The following is a 22,325-nucleotide window of genomic DNA, read 5'->3' on the forward strand; positions in this document are numbered from 1 at the left end:
GGGTGCTAAGGGAGAACAATCCCCTCCAGCTGCTCTGAATCTAAACCAAGACAAGACAAGACCAGGGCTGTCTACTGGGAAACTGTTGCATCATCTACTCCACAACTTCACCTCAGGTTGTGTCTCAAACAGCACCCTATTCCCTATATAGTGCAATACTTTTGACCAGGGCCCTTTTCAAAAGTAGTGCACTATATAGGGAATAGGGTGCCGTTTGGGATGCATTCTCAGTGCCTGGGAACAACACATGCTCCCTGTAACTCCATGCTTCTCAGTTGTCAGGAGAAGTTAGAACAATACTGTCGTGTATCACGTTGTATCTTCGGTAACAGCAGTAAGTGAATCTGATATGTTGAAGAAGGCTACATTTCCTAACTACAATGCCTTCGGAAAGTATTCAGACACCATGACTTTTTCCACATTTTATTACGTTACAGAATTATTCTAAAATGATTAAATGAAAACAAATCCTCACCAATCTACACACAAAACCCTATAATGACAATGCAAAAACTTTTTTTTTGCAGATGTATTAAAAATAAAAAACACAAACTCCTAATTTACATAAGTATTCAGACCCTTTGCTATGAGACTCGAAATTGAGATCAGGTGCATCCTGTCTCCATTGATCATCTTTGAGATGTTTCTACAACTTGATTGGAGTCCACCTGTGGTAAATTCAATTGATTGGACATGATTTGGAAAGGCACACCTGTCTATATAAGGTCCCACAGTTGAGAGTGCATGTCAGAGAAAAAACCAAGCCATGGGGTCGAAGGAATTCTCCGGAGAGCTCTGAGACAGGATTGTGTCGAGGCACAGATCTGTGGAAGGATACCAAAACATGTCTGCAGCATTGAAGGTCCCCAAGAACACAGTGGCCTCCATCATCTTTGGAACCACCAAGACTCTCCCTAGAGCTGGCCACCCGGACAAACTGAGCAATCGGAGGGAAGGGTCTTGGGAGATGGGAGGTGACCAAGAACACAATGGTCACTCCGATAGAGCTCTAAAGTTCCTCTATGGAGATAGGAGAACCTTCCAGAAGGACAACCATCTCTGCAGCACTACACCAATCAGGCCTTTATGGTAGCGTGGTCAGACTTGAAGCCACTCCTTAGTAAAAGTCACATGACAGCCCACTTGGAGTTTGCCAAAAGGCACCTAGAGACTCTCAGACCATAAGAAACAAGATCCTCTGGTCTGATGAAAACAAGATTGGACTCTTTGGCCTGAATGTCAAGCGTCATGTCTGAAGGAAACCTGGCTCCATCCCTACAGTGAAGCATAGTGGTGGCAGCATCATGCCGTGGGGATGTTTTTCAGGGGCAGGGACTGGGAGACTAGTTAGGATCGAGGGAAAGATGAATGGAGCAATGTACAGAGAGATCCTTGATGAAAACCTGCCCCAGAGCGCTCAGGACCTCAAACTGTGGCAAAGGTTCACCTTCCAACAGGACAATGACCCTAAGTACACAACCAAGACAACGCAGGACTGGTTTCAGGACAAGTCTCTGAATGTCCTTGAATGGCCCAGCCAGAGCCCCGGACTTGAACCCGATCGAACATCTCTGGAGAGACCTGAAAATATCTGTGCAGCGATGCTCCCCATTCAACTTGACAGAGCTTGAGAGGATCTGCAGAGAAGAATGGGAGAAACTCCCCAAATACAGGTGTGCCAAGCTTGTAGCGTCCTACCCAAGAAGACTCGAGGCTGTAATCGCTGCCAAAGGTGCTTCAACAAAGTACTAATCAAAGGTTCTGAATACTTATGTAAATGTGGTATTTTATTTTTTTTATAAATGAGCAAAAATGTCTAGAAACCTGTTATTGCTTTGTTATTATGAGGTATTGTATGTAGATGGATGAGGGGGGCGAAACGATTTAACACATTTTAACGTAACAAAATGTGGAAAAAGTCAAGAGGTCTGAATACCTTCTGAATGCCCTGTAAATATCTCTGAGAAAAAGACAGACAGAAGGAGATAATGTCCATTTGTATCTGGTGACAGCCAAAGGTCCTTCTCAGGTTGGACACTGTCAACAAATCCCAAGTCTAAAACCATTGTTTTGTAGCTCAGTGAGTGCTGTATGTAAAGATCCTGGTGATTTTTGGCTTAAGTGTAAAACTCCATTCCACAGCTGGGGTAAGCTCCTGTCTGAGCCCATCTCTTTAGCAGGCTGCTGTTTCTGAGAGAATAGCCATCACTCAGCTTTCATCCTACACTTCTCTCAGGATGGGCCACGGAGAGAAGGAGAGAGAGGAAGCCCTAGAGAGGAGGGAGAGGGAGCGGGAGAGGGAGAGATAAGAGAGACGTTCCCCTCTCTGTTCTGCCGACCACAGGGGCACGGGGCACATTGACTCCTTCACCAGGTGGAGGCAGAGGCTTTAAAAGAGGAGATGACTGTAGTGAGAGAAAGAGAGAGATCTCTTCAAACCAATTAATTTCCCCACCTCTCCTCATCACTCTGTTTTATACGTGTGAATGAGAGAGAGGGAGCAGAGGGAAAAGCTGGTCTGGCTCTGAATCCCAGACACATTCAGTATTCTGTCTGCCACTGCTGCCTGCTCAGAAGCTAACATCAGTCAAATGTGATCTGCTTTGCCGATATACTGCACACAGCAGAGATAGGAAAGTACACACCAGATTCTCTCTAGTGAGAGGGAGAGTGCATGTCGGTGTGTATGTGCGCCACTGTGCGGTGAGCCAGAAGCAAGAGTGGAGGCTGGAAGTGGTTGAACTAGAACCCAGGAACGAAGCTATGGCCAGGGAATAGCCTCAGTGTGAGGAGAAAAGGCCATGGGGATCCCTACATGAACACCCATATAACACCTTAACATGAATGGCCATCTAGATGACATGCAGTACCAGTGAAAAGTTAAAACCCTACTCATTAATTTTTCTTTATTTTTTACTATTTTCTACATAGTAGAATAATAGTGAAGACATCACAACTATGAAATAACACATATGGAATCATGTAGTAACCAAAATAGTGTTAAACAAATCAAAATACATGTTATATTTGAGATTCTTCAAAGTGGCCACCCTTTCCCTTGATGACAGCTTTGCACACTCTTGGCTTTCTCTCAACCAGCTTCATGAGGTAGTCACCTGGAATGCATTTCAATTAACGTGTGCTTTGTTAAATTTCAAGAACTTTCAACGTTTCTTGAAGTGCAGTCGCAAAAACCATCAAGCGCTTTGATGAAACTGGCTCTCATGAGGACCGCCACAGAAAAGGAAGACCCAGAGTTACCTCTGCTGCAAAGGATAAGTACATTACAGTTACCAGCTTCAGAAATTGCAGCCCAAATAAATGCTTCACAGAGTTCAAGTAACAGACACATCTTTCCCTTGAAAAAGATCCATGCTCATCAACTGATCAGAAGAGATTGCGTGAATAAGGCCTTCATGGTTGAATTGCTGCAAAGAAACCATACTAAAGGACACCAATAATAAGAAGAGACCTGCTTGGGCCAAGAAAGACGAGCAATGGACATTAGTCCGGTGGAAATCTGTCCTTTGGTCTGATGAGTCTAAATTGGAGATTTTTGGTTCCAACCGCCGTGTCTTTGTGAGACGCAGAGTAGGTGAATGGATGATGATGATGATGATTTCTGCTTGTGTGGTTCCTACCGTGAAGCATGGAGGAGGATGTGTGATGGTGTGGGGGTGCTTTGCTGGTGACACTGTCTGTGATTTATTTAGAATTCAAGGCACACTTAACCAGCATGGCTACCACAGCATTCTGCAGCAATATGACATCCCATCTGGTTTGCGCTTAGTGGGACTATCATTTGTTTTTCAAAAGGACAATGACCCAAAACACACCTCCAGGCTGTGTAAGGGGTATTTTACCAAGAAGGAGAGTGATGGAGATCTGCATCAGATGACCTGGCCTCCACAATCCCCTGACCTCAACCCAATTGAGATGGTTTGGGATGAGTTGGACCGCAGTTTTGATGTCTTCACTATTATTCTGTAGAAAATAGTAGAAAATAAAGAAAAACCCTTGAATGAGTAGGTGTGTCCAACCTTTTGACTGGTACTATAGGTGATGTACCAGTGGGCCATCCATGCTCATCTATAATACACAGCCTTGTGTTAATAAATCCTAGGACCAGTGGTGATGGAAGTCACACATAATGGTAATCATATTTATAAGACAAAACCATGTAGACTATGAGATGTTTCCTCTTGCTCTGCTGTGGCCAGTGTAGTAAGGGAATGTGTGTGTGTGTTTTCCCGCACACTGTTGGTGATTGGGGAGAAGTGTAGGGCACAGGGTCAGGTTCTCTGGGACCGGGGATAGCTGCAGTACTATATACAGTAACTAAGTGGAGTCAGTGTGCTAATGGGTTTCTGCTCCAGCAGAGCAGTAGAGCAGCTAGGCTCAGTAGTCCCCGACTCCTCCCAGCTAACACAGCTACACCACAGAGGACATAACTACTGCAGCCACCCAGGGAAAGACCTCCCTTCACACACTACCTAACCCTCAAAGCATTGCTGAATGTGTATATCGGCCACTTCTTAAAATCTGTTTCCCTCTATAGGGTTGAATGTTGGGTATTGTTAAAGAGTCTGTAAAAGACATGTCCCATGTATTGGTTGTGTCCAGGGTTGAGCTCTGGCTGTGGTGGAGACAGAGCGTGAGAGAGAGAGAGAGAGAGAGAGAGAGAGAGAGAGAGAGAGAGAGATTCATGTTTAACATCGCTGCTTGGACTTGCCGTGGAGTGATCGAACTCTATGTCAAGGCCACTCAAATGGAATCCATTTGTATCAATTACAGCCCATCTTTCCTTTAAAGATTTAGACACATGGAAGTCGATTAGCTGTAATTGCTGGGAAACTGCAGCGAGTCAAACAAAAGCGTGTGTGTCTGTGCTGGAGCTATGGCACTGTAGTGGCCGTTACGGTAGCAGAGATAAGATAACATGAGACAGTAACATCATCTAACACTGCATTTCCACTGGATCTCTTATCACTCTCTATCTGTAGGAAGGTTACTGGAAAGCTACTGTAAAGTGTCACAGATAGAGAGAGGGTGGTCAGTAGCTGGGGAAATAACATAGACTACATACTGATATGGCAGGGGAAGTTTTCTGCATCTGAATATAAGGCCAGACAATGTACAGTACAGTACAGAGAGATACTATGTAGTACAGTACAGTGAGAGAGGTACTATGTAGTACAGTACAGAGAGAGATACTATGCAGTACAGTACAGAAAGAGAAACTATGTAGCACAGTACAGTACAGAGAGATACTATGTAGTACAGTACAGAGAGAGATACTATTCAGTACAGTACAGAGAGAGATACTATGTAGTGTAGTACAGACAGAGAGTGATACTATGTAGTACAGAGAGAGATACTATGTAGTACAGAGAGAGATATTATGTAGTACAGTACAGAGAGAGATATTATGTACTACAGAGAGAGATACTATATAGTACAGTACAGTACAGAGAGAGATACTATGTAGTACAGTACAGAGAGATACTATATTGTACAGTACAGAGAGAGAAACTATGTAGTACAGAGAGAGACACTATGCAGTACAGTACAGAGAGAGATACTATGTAGTGTAGTACAGACAGAGAGAGATACTATGTAGTACAGAGAGAGATACTATGTAGTACAGTACAGAGAGAGATACTATGTAGTACAGAGAGAGATACTATGCAGTACAGTACAGAAAGAGATACTATGTAGTACAGTACAGAGAGAGATACTATATAGTACAGTACAGAGCGAGATACTATGTAGTACAGTTCAGAGAGAGATACTATGTAGGACAGAGAGACATACTATGTAGTACAGTACAGAGAGAGAGATACTATGTAGTATAGAGAGAGATACTATATAGTACACTACAGTACAGAGAGATACTATGTAGTACAGTACAGAGAGAGATACTATGTAGTACAGTAAAGTGAGAGATACTATGTAGTACAGAGAGCGAGATACTATGTAGTACAGTACAGTACAGAGAGAGAGATACTATGTAGTACAGTAAAGAGAGAAATACTACGTAGTACAGTACAGTACAGAGAGAGAGAGATACTATGTAGTACAGTACAGTACAGAGAGAGAGAGATACTATGTAGTACAGTAAAGAGAGAGATACTATGTAGTACAGTACAGTACAGAGAGAGAGAAATACTATGTAGTACAGTACAGTACAGAGAGAGAGAGATACTATGTAGTACAGTACAGTACAGAGAGAGAGAGATACTATGTAGTACAGTAAAGAGAGAGATACTATGTAGTACAGTACAGTACAGAGAGAGATACTATGTAGTACAGTACAGTACAGTACAGAGAGAGTTACTATGTAGTACAGAGAGAGATAGTAAGTAGTACAGAGAGATACACTATGTAGTGCAAAACAGAGAGATACTATGTAAAGCAGCAGTGTATCCCATAAGTACTGTCTCTGGGGATGCTATATGACTAATGCAGAGTTCTCATCTTGCTCTGTACATTTTCTGCCGTATAAATAAAACTGTCATGTTCAAATGCAGGAAGAAATCTTTCCCCTGGTGCAAGTGTAAAGGGCCTTTCCCCCATATGGAAGGAGATTCATATTCATGCTATCAATTAGGACACATGGAGGTGTACGGCACAGAGCGGGGAGTGTAGAGCAGAATATACACACAGGCTGTACTGAATATACACCATCCACTCAGTCACATAACAGGCATTGTGCACCACACATTTTTATGGTTATTCTACCTCTCCTTTTCCCCCTCATTTTCCATTTTTCTCCTCCTCCTCTACCCCTCAAACGTGGAGGTTAAACGGCACTGGCTGATATTCCCCCGAGGACATGCGCCGCGTTTGTGGCAGAGGCCGTCACGCTTGGACGGAGCCTGCCTCCCCAATCATTTGATGGAAAATGGCTATTGATATTCAGTCATCAGTTTCTGGGGATGTCGGGGGTGGGGGGTGGTGGGGCTGCAGGCTTGGCGGCGTTATGATGGAGTGGACGGTAACCTGTCTGTCTGTCCCGTAAGTAAGGCCTTATCAGGAAAAGGTATCTCTGTTCAGATAGAGTGTCACAGGGAGTCACAGAGAAGGGCGGTGTCACAGAGTCCGGCAGTGTCACAGAGCCAGGCGGTATCACAGAGACAGGCAGTGTCACAGAGACAGGTGGTATCACAGAGACAGGCAGTATCACAGAGACAGGCAGTGTCACAGAGCCAGGCGGTATCACAGAGACAGGCAGTATCACAGAGACAGGCAGTGTCACAGAGCCTGGTGGTATCACAGATACAAGCAGTGTCAAAGAGCCAGGCGGTATCACAGAGACAGGCGGTGTCACAGAGCCAGGCGGTATCACAGAGCCAGGCAGTGTTACAGAGCCAGACGGTATCACAGAGACAGGCAGTGTCACAGAGCCAGGCGGTGTCACAGAGCCAGGCGGTGTCACAGAGACAGGCAGTGTCACAGAGCCAGGCAGTATCACAGAGCCAGGCAGTGTTACAGAGCCAGGCGGTGTCACAGAGCCAGGCGGTGTCACAGAGCCAGGCAGTGTCACAGAGCCAGGCGGTGTCAAAGAGCTTGACAGTCCTTACTTCTGTCACCTCATGTCACTATGCCTCAGAGCAGCCAGGAGACATAAACACACACATACAGCTCTGCTCTGACATATATTAATGTAACACTGCATAGCCATCAAGAGAAGGGCCGGGAGGAGAGGGTGAGGGGGGCTGAAGGGAGAGGGAGAGAGGGCCACGGGGTGTTAAATAGCAATCCAGAGGAGTGAGAGGGGCATTTTGAAGAAGCCGCTTCAATTTAAACCCCCGAGATGAATCCTTAGCGGTAAGCCTTGGTGGTCCCTAATCTCGCATCACCCTTCTAACCAATTCCATCTCTTCTATTCTGATAAAGAGAGAGAGGCTGGGAAGGGGAGGAAGAATAGAGGGGTGGTGGGGGGAGCCCCCAGTAATGACGGAGGAAACGCCTTTAATGAGTGTTCAAGAGGAGGCCCTCCAATTAGAGCTTAGGGGAGAAACCACATGAAAGAACAGAGAGATCAGGGAGAAAAGGAGGAAGAGAAGACGGTACAAATAACTGGGGAAGAGGGGAGATTTCTCTTCCCGCTGGTGATTTGGTTAAGAGGGGGATTTGGACACTAATTCCATCAATGGGGATCACAGAGAGATCCCCTTTCCGTTGCCTGTGATGAGGGGTGTTGACTGGGGGAGGAACATTTGTGAGGGGAGCGGGGGTTGGGCAGGGGGGCTGGCTCAGTGCTAGAAATCAAACGGAAGCAATCACAAAGAGTGGCTGGAGTGTCTGACACAGAAAAACCCCACACAAACACACATGCGCACTTAACGTATACGATTGTGTAAATGTGAGTGTTTGTTGGTGGTAGTGTGTTTTTACACACAGAGAGTGTGTGCCAAGCTTGTACCTGTTTGTCTGTGAGGGCATAGATGTGCTGGTGGTCTGGGCTGAAGAGCAGGTCTCTGTGGATGGGACTCCCCTCGCTCACCGTCACGTTCTCATACAGCATGGCAGGTTGGTTGACAGAGTTCACCAGGATCTGAAACACACAATCGTTGTTAGTACATTTACAGCACAGGACAGCTGTCAGTTCAGTAAAGTTACAGTCCATACTGTACATATGTTATAGGGAGAAGGCAGAACAGGTAAAAAGTGAAGTATGGCAGGTAGTCTCTGTAATGGTGAGACTTGTCAAATAAAAGTGGATTGTGTGTAATGTTAGTGACAGAATGACAGAGCACTGTGGAGCATCTCAGCCACAACATAAAGGAAACCAAAGGACTCTGTAAATCTGACAGTCCATTCCTGCTCCACAACCATAAATCATCAGACAACTCCACACGCTGCTGCTGTTGTTGCTGCACTCTGCACCCCAAACAACAGAGAGAGAAAACTCTCCTCTCTTTCTCACACACACACACACACACACACACACACACACACACACACACACACACACACACACACACACACACACACACACACACACACAACACACACACACACACACACACACACACAGAACATGTCCACACACAGAACAGTTAAACACGTCCACACACACACACATACACACTCAAGCTCTCTCTCCTCTCAAACACACACACAAACAAATGCACAGACACACACATACCCTGTCCTGACCTATTGTTCCATTTCTGCACAACTAAGTCTCAGTTTGTCCGTGTTGTTATTATGACAAAATAATGATCTGAGCATTGTAATGGCTGATGCATAAGAATGACCTACGTCGAACCAGGTACTCAAAATACCAAAACAAAGGTCAAATACATATTCAACTATTTTGCCTCCAGAAATGCCTCCCTGTACAGTAGAAGCTCTTTGTATAATAATAATAATCAATCAGAGTTGTGTTGCCCTTTCATGTGTTTGACTGGTTGCCAGGGGCTAGCAGCAGGAGCAGCAGCAGCTATTACTAACTGTATTTACTGTTGGGTTTGTCCTTAGAGTGCAACAGCCTGCCAGTCTCCTTCCTGAGTCTGTTATGTCCCACTGGAGACCTGCCTGCCTAGCTATAGCTATCATCACCAGACACTGCAGTCTCCCTGCTCAGGGTCTAGTGGATAATACAGGCATTTAGCTAACACACAGCACTGGGTCTTTCTACCCCTATTTTAAGGGGAAGGCTTGGTTAGGAGAAACTAATGTGCTAAATCAACTGGTACTTGGACAATAACAACAGCTGCCACCCCCCACACACACCATTTGATGTTGATGTGAGGTCGGGGGAGTGTGACCTCCCTGTTCCCTTGTATTTCAGGCTCTAATGATGTACTCGGTCCACGTCCCAGGTCAGCTTGATTAATGGCCTGCCTTCTCTCTACCACTCTGCCTGGGCACCAGGGAGGATATTACCTGGCTGGGCCCGATGACACCAGTGCTACCATCATCTCCACCAGACCCAGACCCGGAGCCCCACCCCACCACAAAAAAAAACGGATAAAACAACACCTCACGGCACAACGTGGACTGAGTAAGGGACACGCACACACGCACACACACTCTAACACACTCACTCTACACACACACACATTGTAATATTGTAGTATTTTATTGTACATTTGTAATAATAGAGTAATAATGTGCCACGACGTGGCCTTTTGGGTGTATATCGTGAACCCCCCACTTCTCACTCACTTTCTCTCCCACATCAGGTTTTACAACGGTCATAAATACCTGGTAGAAACTGCCATGCAGTACTGAGAGAGAGAGTCTAGCAGAATAAGAGCTTCTCTTTGTTCAAAACTCCTAATCCCCAAAATTGGAGAACTAAAAAATATTTCCATTTTTGAGAATGTGGGAATGTCCGTGGACACTTAAGGGACAGTCATGACGAGTGTGTTTCATTTGGTGATCTCATGAAGGACAGGAAACACACATAACTGTATCTCTTAAAGTGGATATTTCCCAGCTGATTACATCTAAATATTGTGAAAATATATGATAGAATATGAAACTATTTGTGAGAAGATGTAATGTCACGTTGGCCTTCTAAACGAGATACTTGTTTAGTTATAAAGTTTTAACTAGTCAGTGGCCACACCCCCGTGAGCCCAGACATTACATCAGGCGTCATAGAACCGCCCCTTTTTCCACAGAGTATAAAACCCACTTCCTACAAAATGTACATTAAGTCAGAGAACGCCGGGACAGAGTCCCCACGTTGGAATGGCTACAATTCTATAGATCATTAGACCATACAGCTAAAGTTTGGCCAACACAGCTGGAAATGGTTAAACTCTGGGACTATCGATCACTACAGAATAAGAGCAAATCTTAGACGTATAATTACTAGTCTGCAGCTAGAAATTACGTAACTCTAGTACAAGAATACCGACAACCACAGAAGCATCTATTCTAAGAACATGGTACGCCTGACGTATCCATTACAACAGACACTATCCAGAGCCGCAGAGAAAGCTACAACTACTAAAGACATTGTGATTTATGGGGAAGTTAACCAGAGACTCTCTGATGAACTGACTCTCCAGCAGACTGACCGGCAATTCCAAAAACGACATACGGGTGTAAATACATACATTGCAATTAATCTCGAATGAGCGGCCGTTCAAGTGCAAAGGATTAGCATTTCAATGAATATAATTAAACTGTTGTAGTGAATCCATTTTGTCTTTCCTGCTCTTTCTCAGTCCCCACCCCTTTCCTTTGTCTACCAAGCTGTCATATCGACTTTGTCCGCTAGGGACTTTTTCTTTGTATCATGTAGTAACCCAAATATGTACTGTTTGTTTGTTATATAATTCTGTGTGATTATTAAGTTAGTTAGTAAATAAATAATTAAGCCAATTTGTATATCGCTGATTCATGATTTAGGATAGGGTTTGTGCAGATATCCAAGGGTTTGTGACGGTATTAATAATTCATTCATAGAAGACTAATTAATCAGATATTAAAATATCTGAAGAGTTGTTTTCGAAAAATTACAACTCTATAAATCTCAACATTTTCCATGGTGCCCCGACTTTCAAGTTAATTCATGTTTACATGATTAGTTTAATCACGTAATAATTAAACCTAGAGAACTGATTTGATATAAATGAGTATTCACATTTAATGATAGTTCAGATTCAATAAATGTAATAATGTCTTGTACAATGTATTGTTTTATTTATGATGCAGGCTGTTGTTTTGTTGAGCTGTAATTGTTTTATTTATTATGTACACTGTTGTTTTGTTGAGCAGTAATTGTTTTATTCCTGTTTGGACCACAGGAAGAGTAGCTGCTGTCTTGGAAGCTAACGGGGATCCCAATAAATACTAAATACTAATAGAAGGGGGCTTCGACTGGGAGGGTAGCAGAGAGGAGGAGAGCGGAGGAGACCCCCCCAGCTCCCGCCCCACCTACCGACTTCCAAAGGCCTTCTGACATCAGTCAGCCTGCTCTTAGTTTTAGGAAGGTGTCCTGCCCTGAAGCTTGTATCACAGTACAGCACAGAGAAGTGATGTGGGTCAAGTGGTTCAGGAGGAAAGACTGCAGCATGACCATCAGGCCACCGTATGGCATTGAGGAGTACAGAACATCAGTCACGGGCTTTATCAATAAGTGCATCGAGGACGTCGTCCCCACAGTGACTGTATGTACATACCCCAACCAGAAGCCATGGATTACAGGCAACATTCGTACTGAGCTAAAGGGTAGAGCTGTCGCTTTCAATGAGCGGGACTCTAACCCACAAGCCTATAAGAAATCCCACTATGCCCTCCGACGAACCATCAAACAGGGAAAACTTCAATGCAGGACTAAGATCAAATCGTACTACACCGGCTCCAACGCTCGTCTGATGAGGCAGGGCTTGCAAACTATTACAGACTACAAAGGGAAGCACAACAGAGAGCTGCCCAGTGACACGGGCCTACCAGACAAGCTAAATAACTTCTATGCTTGCTTCGAGGCAAGATACACTGAAACATGCATGAGAGCATCAACTGTTTCAGATGACTGTGTGATCACGCTCTACGCAGCCGATGTGAGTAAGACCTTTAAACAGCTCAACATTCACAAGGCTGCTGGGCCAGATGGATTACCAGGACGTGTACTCCGAGCATGCGCTGACCAACTGGCAAATGTCTCCACTGACATTTTCAACCTCTCCTTGTCTGAGTCTGTAATACCAACATGTTTCAAGCAGACCACCATAGTCCCTGTGCCCAAGAACACTAAGGTAACCTGCCTAAATGACTACCGACCCGTAGCACTCACATCTGTAGCCATGAAATGCTTTGAAAGGCTGGTCATGGTTCACATCAACACCATTATCCCAGAAACCCTAGACAGACTCCAATCTGCATACCGCCCCAACAGATCCACAGATGATGCAATCTCCATTGCTCTCCACACTGCCCTTTCCCACCTGGACAAAAGGAACACCTATGTGAGAATGCTATTCAATGACTACAGCTCAGCGTTCAACACCATAGTGCCCTCAAAGCTCATCAATAAGCTAAGGACCCTGAATTTAAACACCTCCCTCTGCAACTGGATCCTGGACTTCCTGACGGGCCGCCCCCAGGTGGAAAGTGTAGGTAACAACATATCCGCCTCGCTGATCCTTAACACGGGGGCCCCTCAGGGGTGCGTACTCAGTCCCCTCCTGTACTACCTGTTAACTCATGACTGCATGGCCAGGCACGACTCCAACACCATCTTTAAATTTGCCAATGACACAACAGTGGTAGGCCTAATCACAGACAACGATGAGACAGTCTTTAGGGAGGTGGTCAGAGACCTGACCATGTGGTGCAAGGACAACAACCTCTCCCTCAACGTGAGAGTGAAAAGATTTGGCATTGGTTTGGTCCTCAGATCCTCAAAAGGTTTTACAGCTGCACCATCGAGAGCATCCTGACGGGTTGCATCACTGCCTGGTATGACAACTGCTCGGCCTCCGACCACAAGGCACTACAGAGGGTAGTGTGTACGGCCTAGTACATCACCGGTGCCAAGCTTCCTGCCATCCAGGACCTCTATACGAGGTGGTGTCAGAGGAAAGCCCTAAAACTTGTCACCCTAGTCCAGCCACCCCCAGTCATAGACTGTTCTCTCTGCTATCGCAAGGCAAGCGGTACTGGGGTCCCAAGTCTAGGTCCAAGAGGCTCCTAAACAGCTTCTACCCCCAAGCCATAAGACTCCTGAACAGCTAATCAAATGGCTACCCTGACTATTGCATTGACCCCCCTTCTACACTGCTGCTACTATTCTCTGTTATTATCTATGCATAGTCACTTTAATAACTCTACCTACATGTACATAATTACCTCAATTAACTCGACACCAGTGCCCCTGAACATTGACACATTGACTCTGTACCAATACCCCCTGTATATAGCTCCACTATTGTTATTTACTTCTGCTCTTTAATTATTTGTTATTCTTATCTTTTACTTTTTTTTTGTATTTCCTTAAAATTGCTTTGTTGGTTAAGGGCTTGTAAGTAAGCATTTCACTGTAAGGTGTACACCTGTTGTATTCAGCGCATGTGATAAATACAATTTGATTTGATTGGAATATTCTACTTCCTACATAAGGAATGGCTCAGAGGGAACATGGCACTCCCCCTTCCCCCTCTAATCTTACTTAAGAGGGACCCCTATGGTCAACAATTAGCCAAGCTAATAATTGAGTATGATGCATGTCCTATGATGGGAGTAAATGGCCTACTCCAATCCATTTACTATAGGATCAAGGTTTCTAGCTCTACAATTGTAACGTAAAGATATTTCAGTATTTCAATATTCTGTGGACTGAGCACAGGTCTCCTAGACACACACACACACACACAGACACAGACACGCACACACAGACGCGCAAACACACACACAGACACGCAAACACGCACACAGACACACACACACACAAACACACAGGCACACACACACAGACACACACAGACACACACACACACACACACACAGACACACAGGCAGACACAGACACACACAGACACACACACACACACACACACACAGACACACGCACATAGACACACACCCACACACACACAGGCACACACACACACACACACACACAGACACACACCCACACACACACCCACACACACACAGGCACACACACACACACACACAGCCAGGGCCATGCTGAGAGAGGTGACCGCTCCACAGATTTCTCAAACAATAGCCTCTTGGACACGAGCCAGGAGTTTTGCAAGAGCGAGAGGGAGAGCGGAGAAATTCACTGCGTTCAAGTCAGTCTCGCCTCATAAAGGTGTCGAGAGATATGAAGTGGGGAGGACAGTGGGAAAAATAACAACAAATTCAATTCCTCCCGGGCTGAAGGCTTTAAATGCGGCGAGCGGCGTGTGCAGCCGAGTGACCACGGTGCTACAGCCCCGTTGAGGCGTATTGCTGTTGTCCCCACAGTAGATACCATGTCACTGGCGCTCAATCACAAGGAGAGGTCATAGCACTGCTCTGCTGGTCCAGTCAGCCACCTCCAACTCTCCACGTCAGCACAGTCCTTTGTTTACCCTAACGTCCTAATCGCCTGGAGGATCACGCACACAGGATCACTCACAGAAGCATAAGCATACACACTATACACACACACACACACACACACACACACACACACACACACACACACACACACACACACACACACACACACACACACAGGGTAAAGGAAAACTCCCCATCTCAATGTTTTGAACCTCACACTGACAGTAAGTACAGGTGTCCAATGCAGGTGTTCCTTAGGTCAGTGTTTCCCAACCCTGGTCCTCCAGTACCCCCAACAGTACACACTCTTATTGGAACCCTGGACAAACACACCTCCTTCAACTTGTCAACTAATCAACAAGCCCCAATGAGCTGAATGAGGTGTGTTTGTCCAGGGTTACAATGACAATGTGTACTGTTGTGGTACTGGGGGACCAGGGTTGGGAAACACTGCCTTAGTTACTGTACAACCCTCCTCAATCTGTTTTATTGGAGTGGGAGGGACAGGGTAGGACAGAGCCAGGTTACCCATCCCTCTTCCCTTGAGGTCACCAGCAGGTCACACCTTGGCTGCTCACACGCCAACCAAACACAGCCTCGGACAAACCTTATTGTCTAGTGCAGTTCCAGAGCATCACGGCTGTCTGCTAGTGACATAACCACATTAGAGTAGGTCAGTAGTGGGAGGATGATAGGGAGGGATGCACGCATGCACACGCTATAACACAGCAGTAGTATGAGGGCCAGTGTCAAGTGTTCCTTCTGGGATTGGATCTCCATCCAGAGTCAAAGGTCAAGCTCATTCCACTGCTGGTATCTTCCATTAGATTAGACTGGAGTGGAGTGGAGCGATGGCAGGGGCGGTGTGGGGGGAGGGGTATTCTGACTATCTGTACAGGAAGCCAGCGTTGTGGTTGCCATGCAACACAACACCGGGCAGGAAATACCTGCAGAGATTAAGACAAATGAATGACAGGTGCTTTGTCATGAGTTCTCCCTCCTTTCCTCTCCCCTCCCCCTCTTCTCTCCTCCCTCCCTGCCTGTCCTGTGTCCATGCCAGACACTACAGCAACCACTGACCCTTCAAATCCCAGTTGTTGGAAATCTATTTACTCTGGCTTGGAGAGGGGCACAGAGAGACATTAGGCTAATGAAATCAAACAGGGGCACTTTCCAGATGAGACTGGAACCAATTTCATTAAGCTCCCAGTGATGTGCTGTGTAGCACCATGGGCTGTAGACAGGATACTGGGAAAGCATGATGATCAATACCAAGGCAGAGTTCAAGTCTAATAGTCAATAGTTTGTCACTTTCTCCCTCTGTTTTGACTATCATAATATTTTTTCACTTACGGAACAAATGTAATAATTGTGACACATTTCAAAATACTTTGCAACGAGCAAATGATCAACAGAGCTTGGTGAAATCCACGCTCGTGGCCCCTCAGCCCACTCAATGTTGGTCAGTATTTTACCACACCTGTTCAATTCAATGAGCCAAAAACATCAACCATTGTACATGATTATTAATAAACTGATCACGCCCACTGTTAGACATCAGATACAATGATGAGACCTGGTACTGCTGTCTGTCTCAGTCTGTGTTATATAATGATGAGACCTGGTACTGCTGTCTGTCTCAGTCTGTGTTATATAATGATGAGACCTGGTACTACTGTCTGTCTCAGTCTGTGTTATATAATGATGAGACCTGGTACTGCTGTCTGTCTCAGTCTGTGTTATATAATGATGAGACTTGGTACTACTGTCTGTCTCAGTCTGTGTTATATAATTATGAGACCTGGTACTGCTGTCTGTCTCAGTCTGTGTTATATAATGATGAGACCTGGTACTGCTGTCTGTCTCAGTCTGTGTTATATAATGATGAGACCTGGTACTGCTGTCTGTCTCAGTCTGTGTTATATAATGATGAGACCTGGTACTGCTGTCTGTCTCAGTCTGTGTTATATAATGATGAGACCTGGTACTACTGTCTGTCTCAGTCTGTGTTATATAATGATGAGACTTGGTACTGCTGTCTGTCTCAGTCTGTGTTATATAATGATGAGACCTGGTACTGCTGTCTGTCTCAGTCTGTGTTATATAATGATGAGACCTGGTACTACTGTCTGTCTCAGTCTGTGTTATATAATGATGAGACTTGGTACTGCTGTCTGTCTCAGTCTGTGTTATATAATGATGAGACCTGGTACTACTGTCTGTCTCAGTCTGTGTTATATAATGATGAGACTTGGTACTGCTGTCTGTCTCAGTCTGTGTTATATAATGATGAGACCTGGTACTACTGTCTGTCTCAGTCTGTCTGTGACCCTTCCTTTCTGGAGGGCATCCAGAGTATCACACACACTTGCTGACGGCACAGTCTGCATTTCCTCCTCATCACCTCCTCTGTACACACACACACACACAAACATACACATGGACACATGCACACACTTCTACCTACCTACACATACATTCAGCCACATCAGCGAGACAGGTATAAAGACAGACACAGTACTGTAGCCCTATGGTAGCATGTTACAACCTGGACCTGACGCCCACTTCTGCTGTAGTCTGTCATTAATAATAAGAAAATAACAAGAGGCCCTTTTCTGTATGAGAGACAGAGAAAGGCATGAATACCCCCCCCCCCCCTCTCCCTCCCTCTGTTTGAAGCTCCCTCCTTCATCATGACTGCATCTGTTCTCCCCTTGTAGCGGTGGTCCTCTGGGACTGGCTGGCATGTCTCAGCCTAAACCCTCTTTAATCTTTCAGAGCCCGATGGGTAGAGTTTCTCCTGCGCCAGTCATCCCCGCTGCCATCTCCCCACTCTGCCACTACAACCACAGCTCCGCTCGCTGCTGCTCTTGACATAACTAGGTCTCCCCGTGCATAGTACAGCAGCTATCCGCTAGACTCCTGCCTTTGATACGCGGCCCTTAGAAGTGGAGATCTGCATCTGATTGAACCCAATCACTGGCTAACTAATGAGATGGAGGGGGGCAACCAGCACGGCCACCACTCAGTCCTCAACCCTGCCCATGTCTGCCCGGCCGTGCCAGTCGGCCGTCCCCAGATGGAAGAGAACACAGCAGTGTCTTGGCATGGCACGCAACAGACATTCTGAAACATGAGTCTCGGTGACGCAGTTTTGTGACAATGAGAGCAAGGTTCAAAGAACCAAAAGTAGGTTACACACTGCAGCGTGTTGCAGCTGAATGTACAGTTATTAGGCTTCTAGTAGCTGCTGTGGTGTTTGTGTTGTGATTGAGTTGTACCTTCATTAAGAAGGGTTGTTCTGTGGTGGACAGGAGAATAAAGAGTGTGTGAAGGAAGGGAAGAGAGGTTGATGAGGAAGCTGACCTACAGAGGAAAGAGGAACCAGCTCTCTGATTAAAACAACTCCAGCTGCAGCAGAGACCGGACCCCCCCCCCAACCAACACTCACATCCTCGAGGTCGGGGATCATCAACTAGATTCAGCCGCGGGGTGATTTTTCCTTGAGTGGATGGTCAGGGGGACGGAATATAATTACAAATCATTTGTAGACTGCAAATTGACCGCAAGAAGCCCAAACAGATCTCATATTTGACTAAATCAATCATTTCAAACGTTGCTTACATTTGTATATGATCACATCTATCTCTCTATTATAAGATTATCAGGAAACTCGGGCGGCCAAATAAAATCACCCGATTCGGCCCTGCAGTTGGGCAACCCTGCACTAGGTCATCAGCACATCTCCTGACCTCTCTCAATCCATCTCTCCATTCCTTCCCTGTCATAGCACTTCATAAAAGTCTATGTCATTCATTGGCACACAGATGGAAGTGATTTGATGTGGATCGAGGGCAGGCAGAGAAAACAAAGCACCAGCCTACATACAGCAGGGCTCACAGGCCCCACCAGCAGCCTCCACCAGCCCCCCACAGCAGCCCTATTATCCCTGAGGGGACCGGCAAGGCCTGGCCATGGTAGTAACACTCTAGAGGGCTGTGAAGGGGGAAACTAGGCTGGCCCAGAGGTGGAGGAACTAAGCAGGTCATTGGGACCCAGGGACGGTGAGGGGGGACAAGGACCAATCATAGGGCCTTTGGTGTAGTGGTCTCCAGACTACTGCCTAGCTCTTGTTCTCACAACCCCAGTCATAAGCATTTCATTATGACAGCCCCTAGATGAGGGCAGGGGCCTTTTCTCTGTGCTCGCTCTCGCTGCACTTCCTCCTGCAGTATCTGATTTGGCTCTGGGTCTACAGTGCCGACCGGGTCCTCAGAGCATTGGAAATAATTTCATTTCTATTTCTTCCCTCCCTCAACTTGCTTCTCTCTACTTTCTTTGACATACCCGATGCACACCAGCAGTCAAGCAAAACACACTGTATGGAAAAGAATGCGAGGTTTGCCCTGCAGTGAGTAGAGAAACTACTTCTAAGCCATCTCCATTTGTCAAGAACAGTACTGTGGAACCAAGGAGCCACTATCGAACAGTCTCTTAGTGGTGGGGGGGTGGACTAACGGATCTCATAGAATATACAGGGGGGGGGGATGACACAAGCTAGAGAGAGCCTTTGGCCATGGTTTGGCCAGTGCATCTGCCAATGCATACATCCATTTCTAATTCAACATTTGGGTCATACAAAGACAACTAGGAGACTGCATCCGTTTTTAATGGAGATAAATGTCAGACTCATATTGTATCTGCTGTGGGCTGCTATGGGGAACATTAAAACCTCCCTCTCACCATTACAGTCTCACTTTCTCCAACCCCCCGGTTCCGGAGAGATGGTTCCTTCCACTCGCCCGAGATGCCGAGAGTGGAGCAAACAGAACAGATGCCAGACTACGGATGAACACCATCACCATCACACACTAGCCTCAGATGCCTCTGACAGAGAATTTAGGTCAGCCCAGCAAAACAGAGCATATCTTGGTTCTACCCAGCTCTCTGAATGTTAGCTCGGCAACGCAGAGGACAATCTGTTCCTCTGATATAGGGTTGCGTGTGCCTTTGTACAACAATCTGTCTATGTACTTCCATTATCCATCTTTTTCAAAAATGAAGAGAAACTGAAGTGTTCCTAAACAAGGGTTCGGAGTGTTCTAGACCAAGCAGAACATCTAAAAAATTAAAAAACATAATTCATTAGTCAACTCTAAAAGGGTCCATTCCCCCTGGTTTAATGGATAAACTATATACTCTGTCATCAAGACACTGTGTAAACAACACTGTAGAACAGAGAGCCATGGCTGAGAAACCCCAGGGAGGTAAGGAGGAATGAAACAGGAGTATATGGAGAGGAAATTAACCTGGAGAGAGAGAGAGAGAGACAGAGAGAGCTCACTGCATCTGCCTGATGAGGGGGGAAAAACAACGAGCTAACTGCTGTAGAGAATAACAAGCAGAGGTGTGTCTAAAAGAGAGCTGCCAGGAGACTCACAGAGGGGGAGGGGAGGGGAGAAGAGCCTGGGGGAGACCGTGGGGAATAGAGGGGTGTTAAAATAACTACCAGGAGACTCACAGAGGGGGGAGGGGAAGAGCCTGGGAGACTGAGCCTGGGGGAGAAAATAACTACCAGGAGACTCACAGAGGGAGGGGGAGGGGGAGAAGAGCCTGGGGAGACTGTAGAGGGGTGTTAAAATAACTACCAGGAGACTCACAGAGGGAGGGGGAAGAGGGGGGAGAAGAGCCTGGGGGAGACCCTGGGGGAGACTGGGGGATAGAGGGGTGTTAAAATAACTACCAGGAGACTCACAGAGGGAGGGGGAGGGGAGAAGAGCCTGGGGACTGAGACCGTCACAGGGGGATAGAGACTCACAGGGGGGGAGAAGAGCCTGGGGGAGACTGTGAGGGATGTTAAAATAACTACCAGGAGACTCACAGAGGGAGGGGGGAGGGGGGTGTTAAAATAACTACCAGAGAAGAGCCTGGGGAGACCACAGTGGGGGATAGAGGGGGGAATGTTAAAATAACTACCAGGAGACTCACAGAGGGAGGGGAGGGGAGAAGAGCCTGGGGGAGACCGTGGGGGATAGAGGGGTGTTAAAATAACTACCAGGAGACTCACAGAGGGAGGGGGAGGGGAGAAGAGCCTGGGGGAGACCGTGGGGCATAGAGGGGTGTTAAAATAACTACCGGAAGTCTCAAAGGTAAAAGGGGAGAAAGGGTGTAGAGAACAGTTTTGGGGGAGGGAGGGTAGTCAAAATAACCCCGGTGGAGGCTCCATGGTAGGACTGTCTTCATGAGGCAACAGGAGCTGATCTAAGGCTAGCAGTAAGAGTGAAAACAGCACAGCCTCTAAATCAGTCAACACAGCTACTGTAGGTGGTCTTTGGTTAACTGCCTTGCTCAGGGGGAGAATGACAGATTTTTACCTTGTCAGCCCAGGAATTCGATCCCACAACCTTCCAGCGCACAACCTGTGTGTGCTCAGGGATTTGATCCAGCAACCTTCCAGGACACAACCTGTGTGTGCTCCAACCTGTGTGTGCTCAGGGATTCGATCCAGCAACCTTCCAGCACACAACATGTGTGTGCTCCAACCTGTGTGTGCTCAGGGATTCGATCCAGCAACCTTCCAGCACACATCCTGTGTGTGCTCCAACCTGTGTGTGCTCAGGGATTCGATCCAGCAACCTTCCAGCACACATCCTGTGTGTGCTCCACGTGTGCTGAAAGGTTCACTAAATTATACAACATTGAATTGCCATTCATAACATCAATGGTCAACAGGTAATGCTAATATCAGCAGCTTGCCTCCACCGCTCAGCGCAGTGGCCCATGAGGAAGTAGGCTACAGTAAGAAGGACAGAGAGCAGTGAGCGGCCATCTGAGAGACAGACAGACTGCTCTAAGTCTGCAGTTTACTGGAGAGAAATTACCATTTTTCTCATCCATATGAGGACTGTTTTAAAAGATAATGTAGAGTTTAGTGATAATGTAGAGTGTAGAGATAATGTAGAGTGTAGAGATAACGTAGATTGTAGAGATAATGTAGTATAGAGATAATGTAGCGTGTAGAGATAATGTAGAGTGTAGAGATAATGTAGAGTGGGCTATGCTGTATTACTCTCACACTCTGTTGAGGAGATGGGATACTCATCTTTTCTTGGAAGAGATGTTTCACATCCACATGAAGACTGTTTTAAAAGATAATGTGGAATGGGAGAGAGAGAAAGAGAGAGAGAGAGGGAGAGAGAGAGAGAGAGAGAGAACGAAAGAGAGAGAGGAGAGAGAGGAGAGAGACAGAGAGAGAGAGAGAGAGAACGAAAGAGAGAGAGAGAGAGAGAGGAGAGAGACAGAGAGAG

The 22,325-nt window shown here is 46.1% G+C and overlaps 1 protein-coding gene across 2 annotated transcripts in view; it reads right to left on the bottom strand.

Moving 5' to 3' along the window:
* The window catches only part of LOC112215208 (plexin-A1-like), a 273,811-nt gene that overhangs the window by 124,813 nt on the left and 126,673 nt on the right, over positions 1-22,325 (bottom strand). For both annotated transcript variants that reach the window (XM_042299484.1, XM_042299483.1), the window contains exon 4: positions 8,429-8,560. In XM_042299484.1, the coding sequence (XP_042155418.1) occupies positions 8,429-8,560 (132 nt within the window). The remainder of the gene's footprint in view (positions 1-8,428; positions 8,561-22,325) is intronic.

This window comes from Oncorhynchus tshawytscha, linkage group LG16 (genome assembly GCF_018296145.1).
Source record: "Oncorhynchus tshawytscha isolate Ot180627B linkage group LG16, Otsh_v2.0, whole genome shotgun sequence".
NCBI classification, from domain to species: domain Eukaryota; kingdom Metazoa; phylum Chordata; class Actinopteri; order Salmoniformes; family Salmonidae; genus Oncorhynchus; species Oncorhynchus tshawytscha.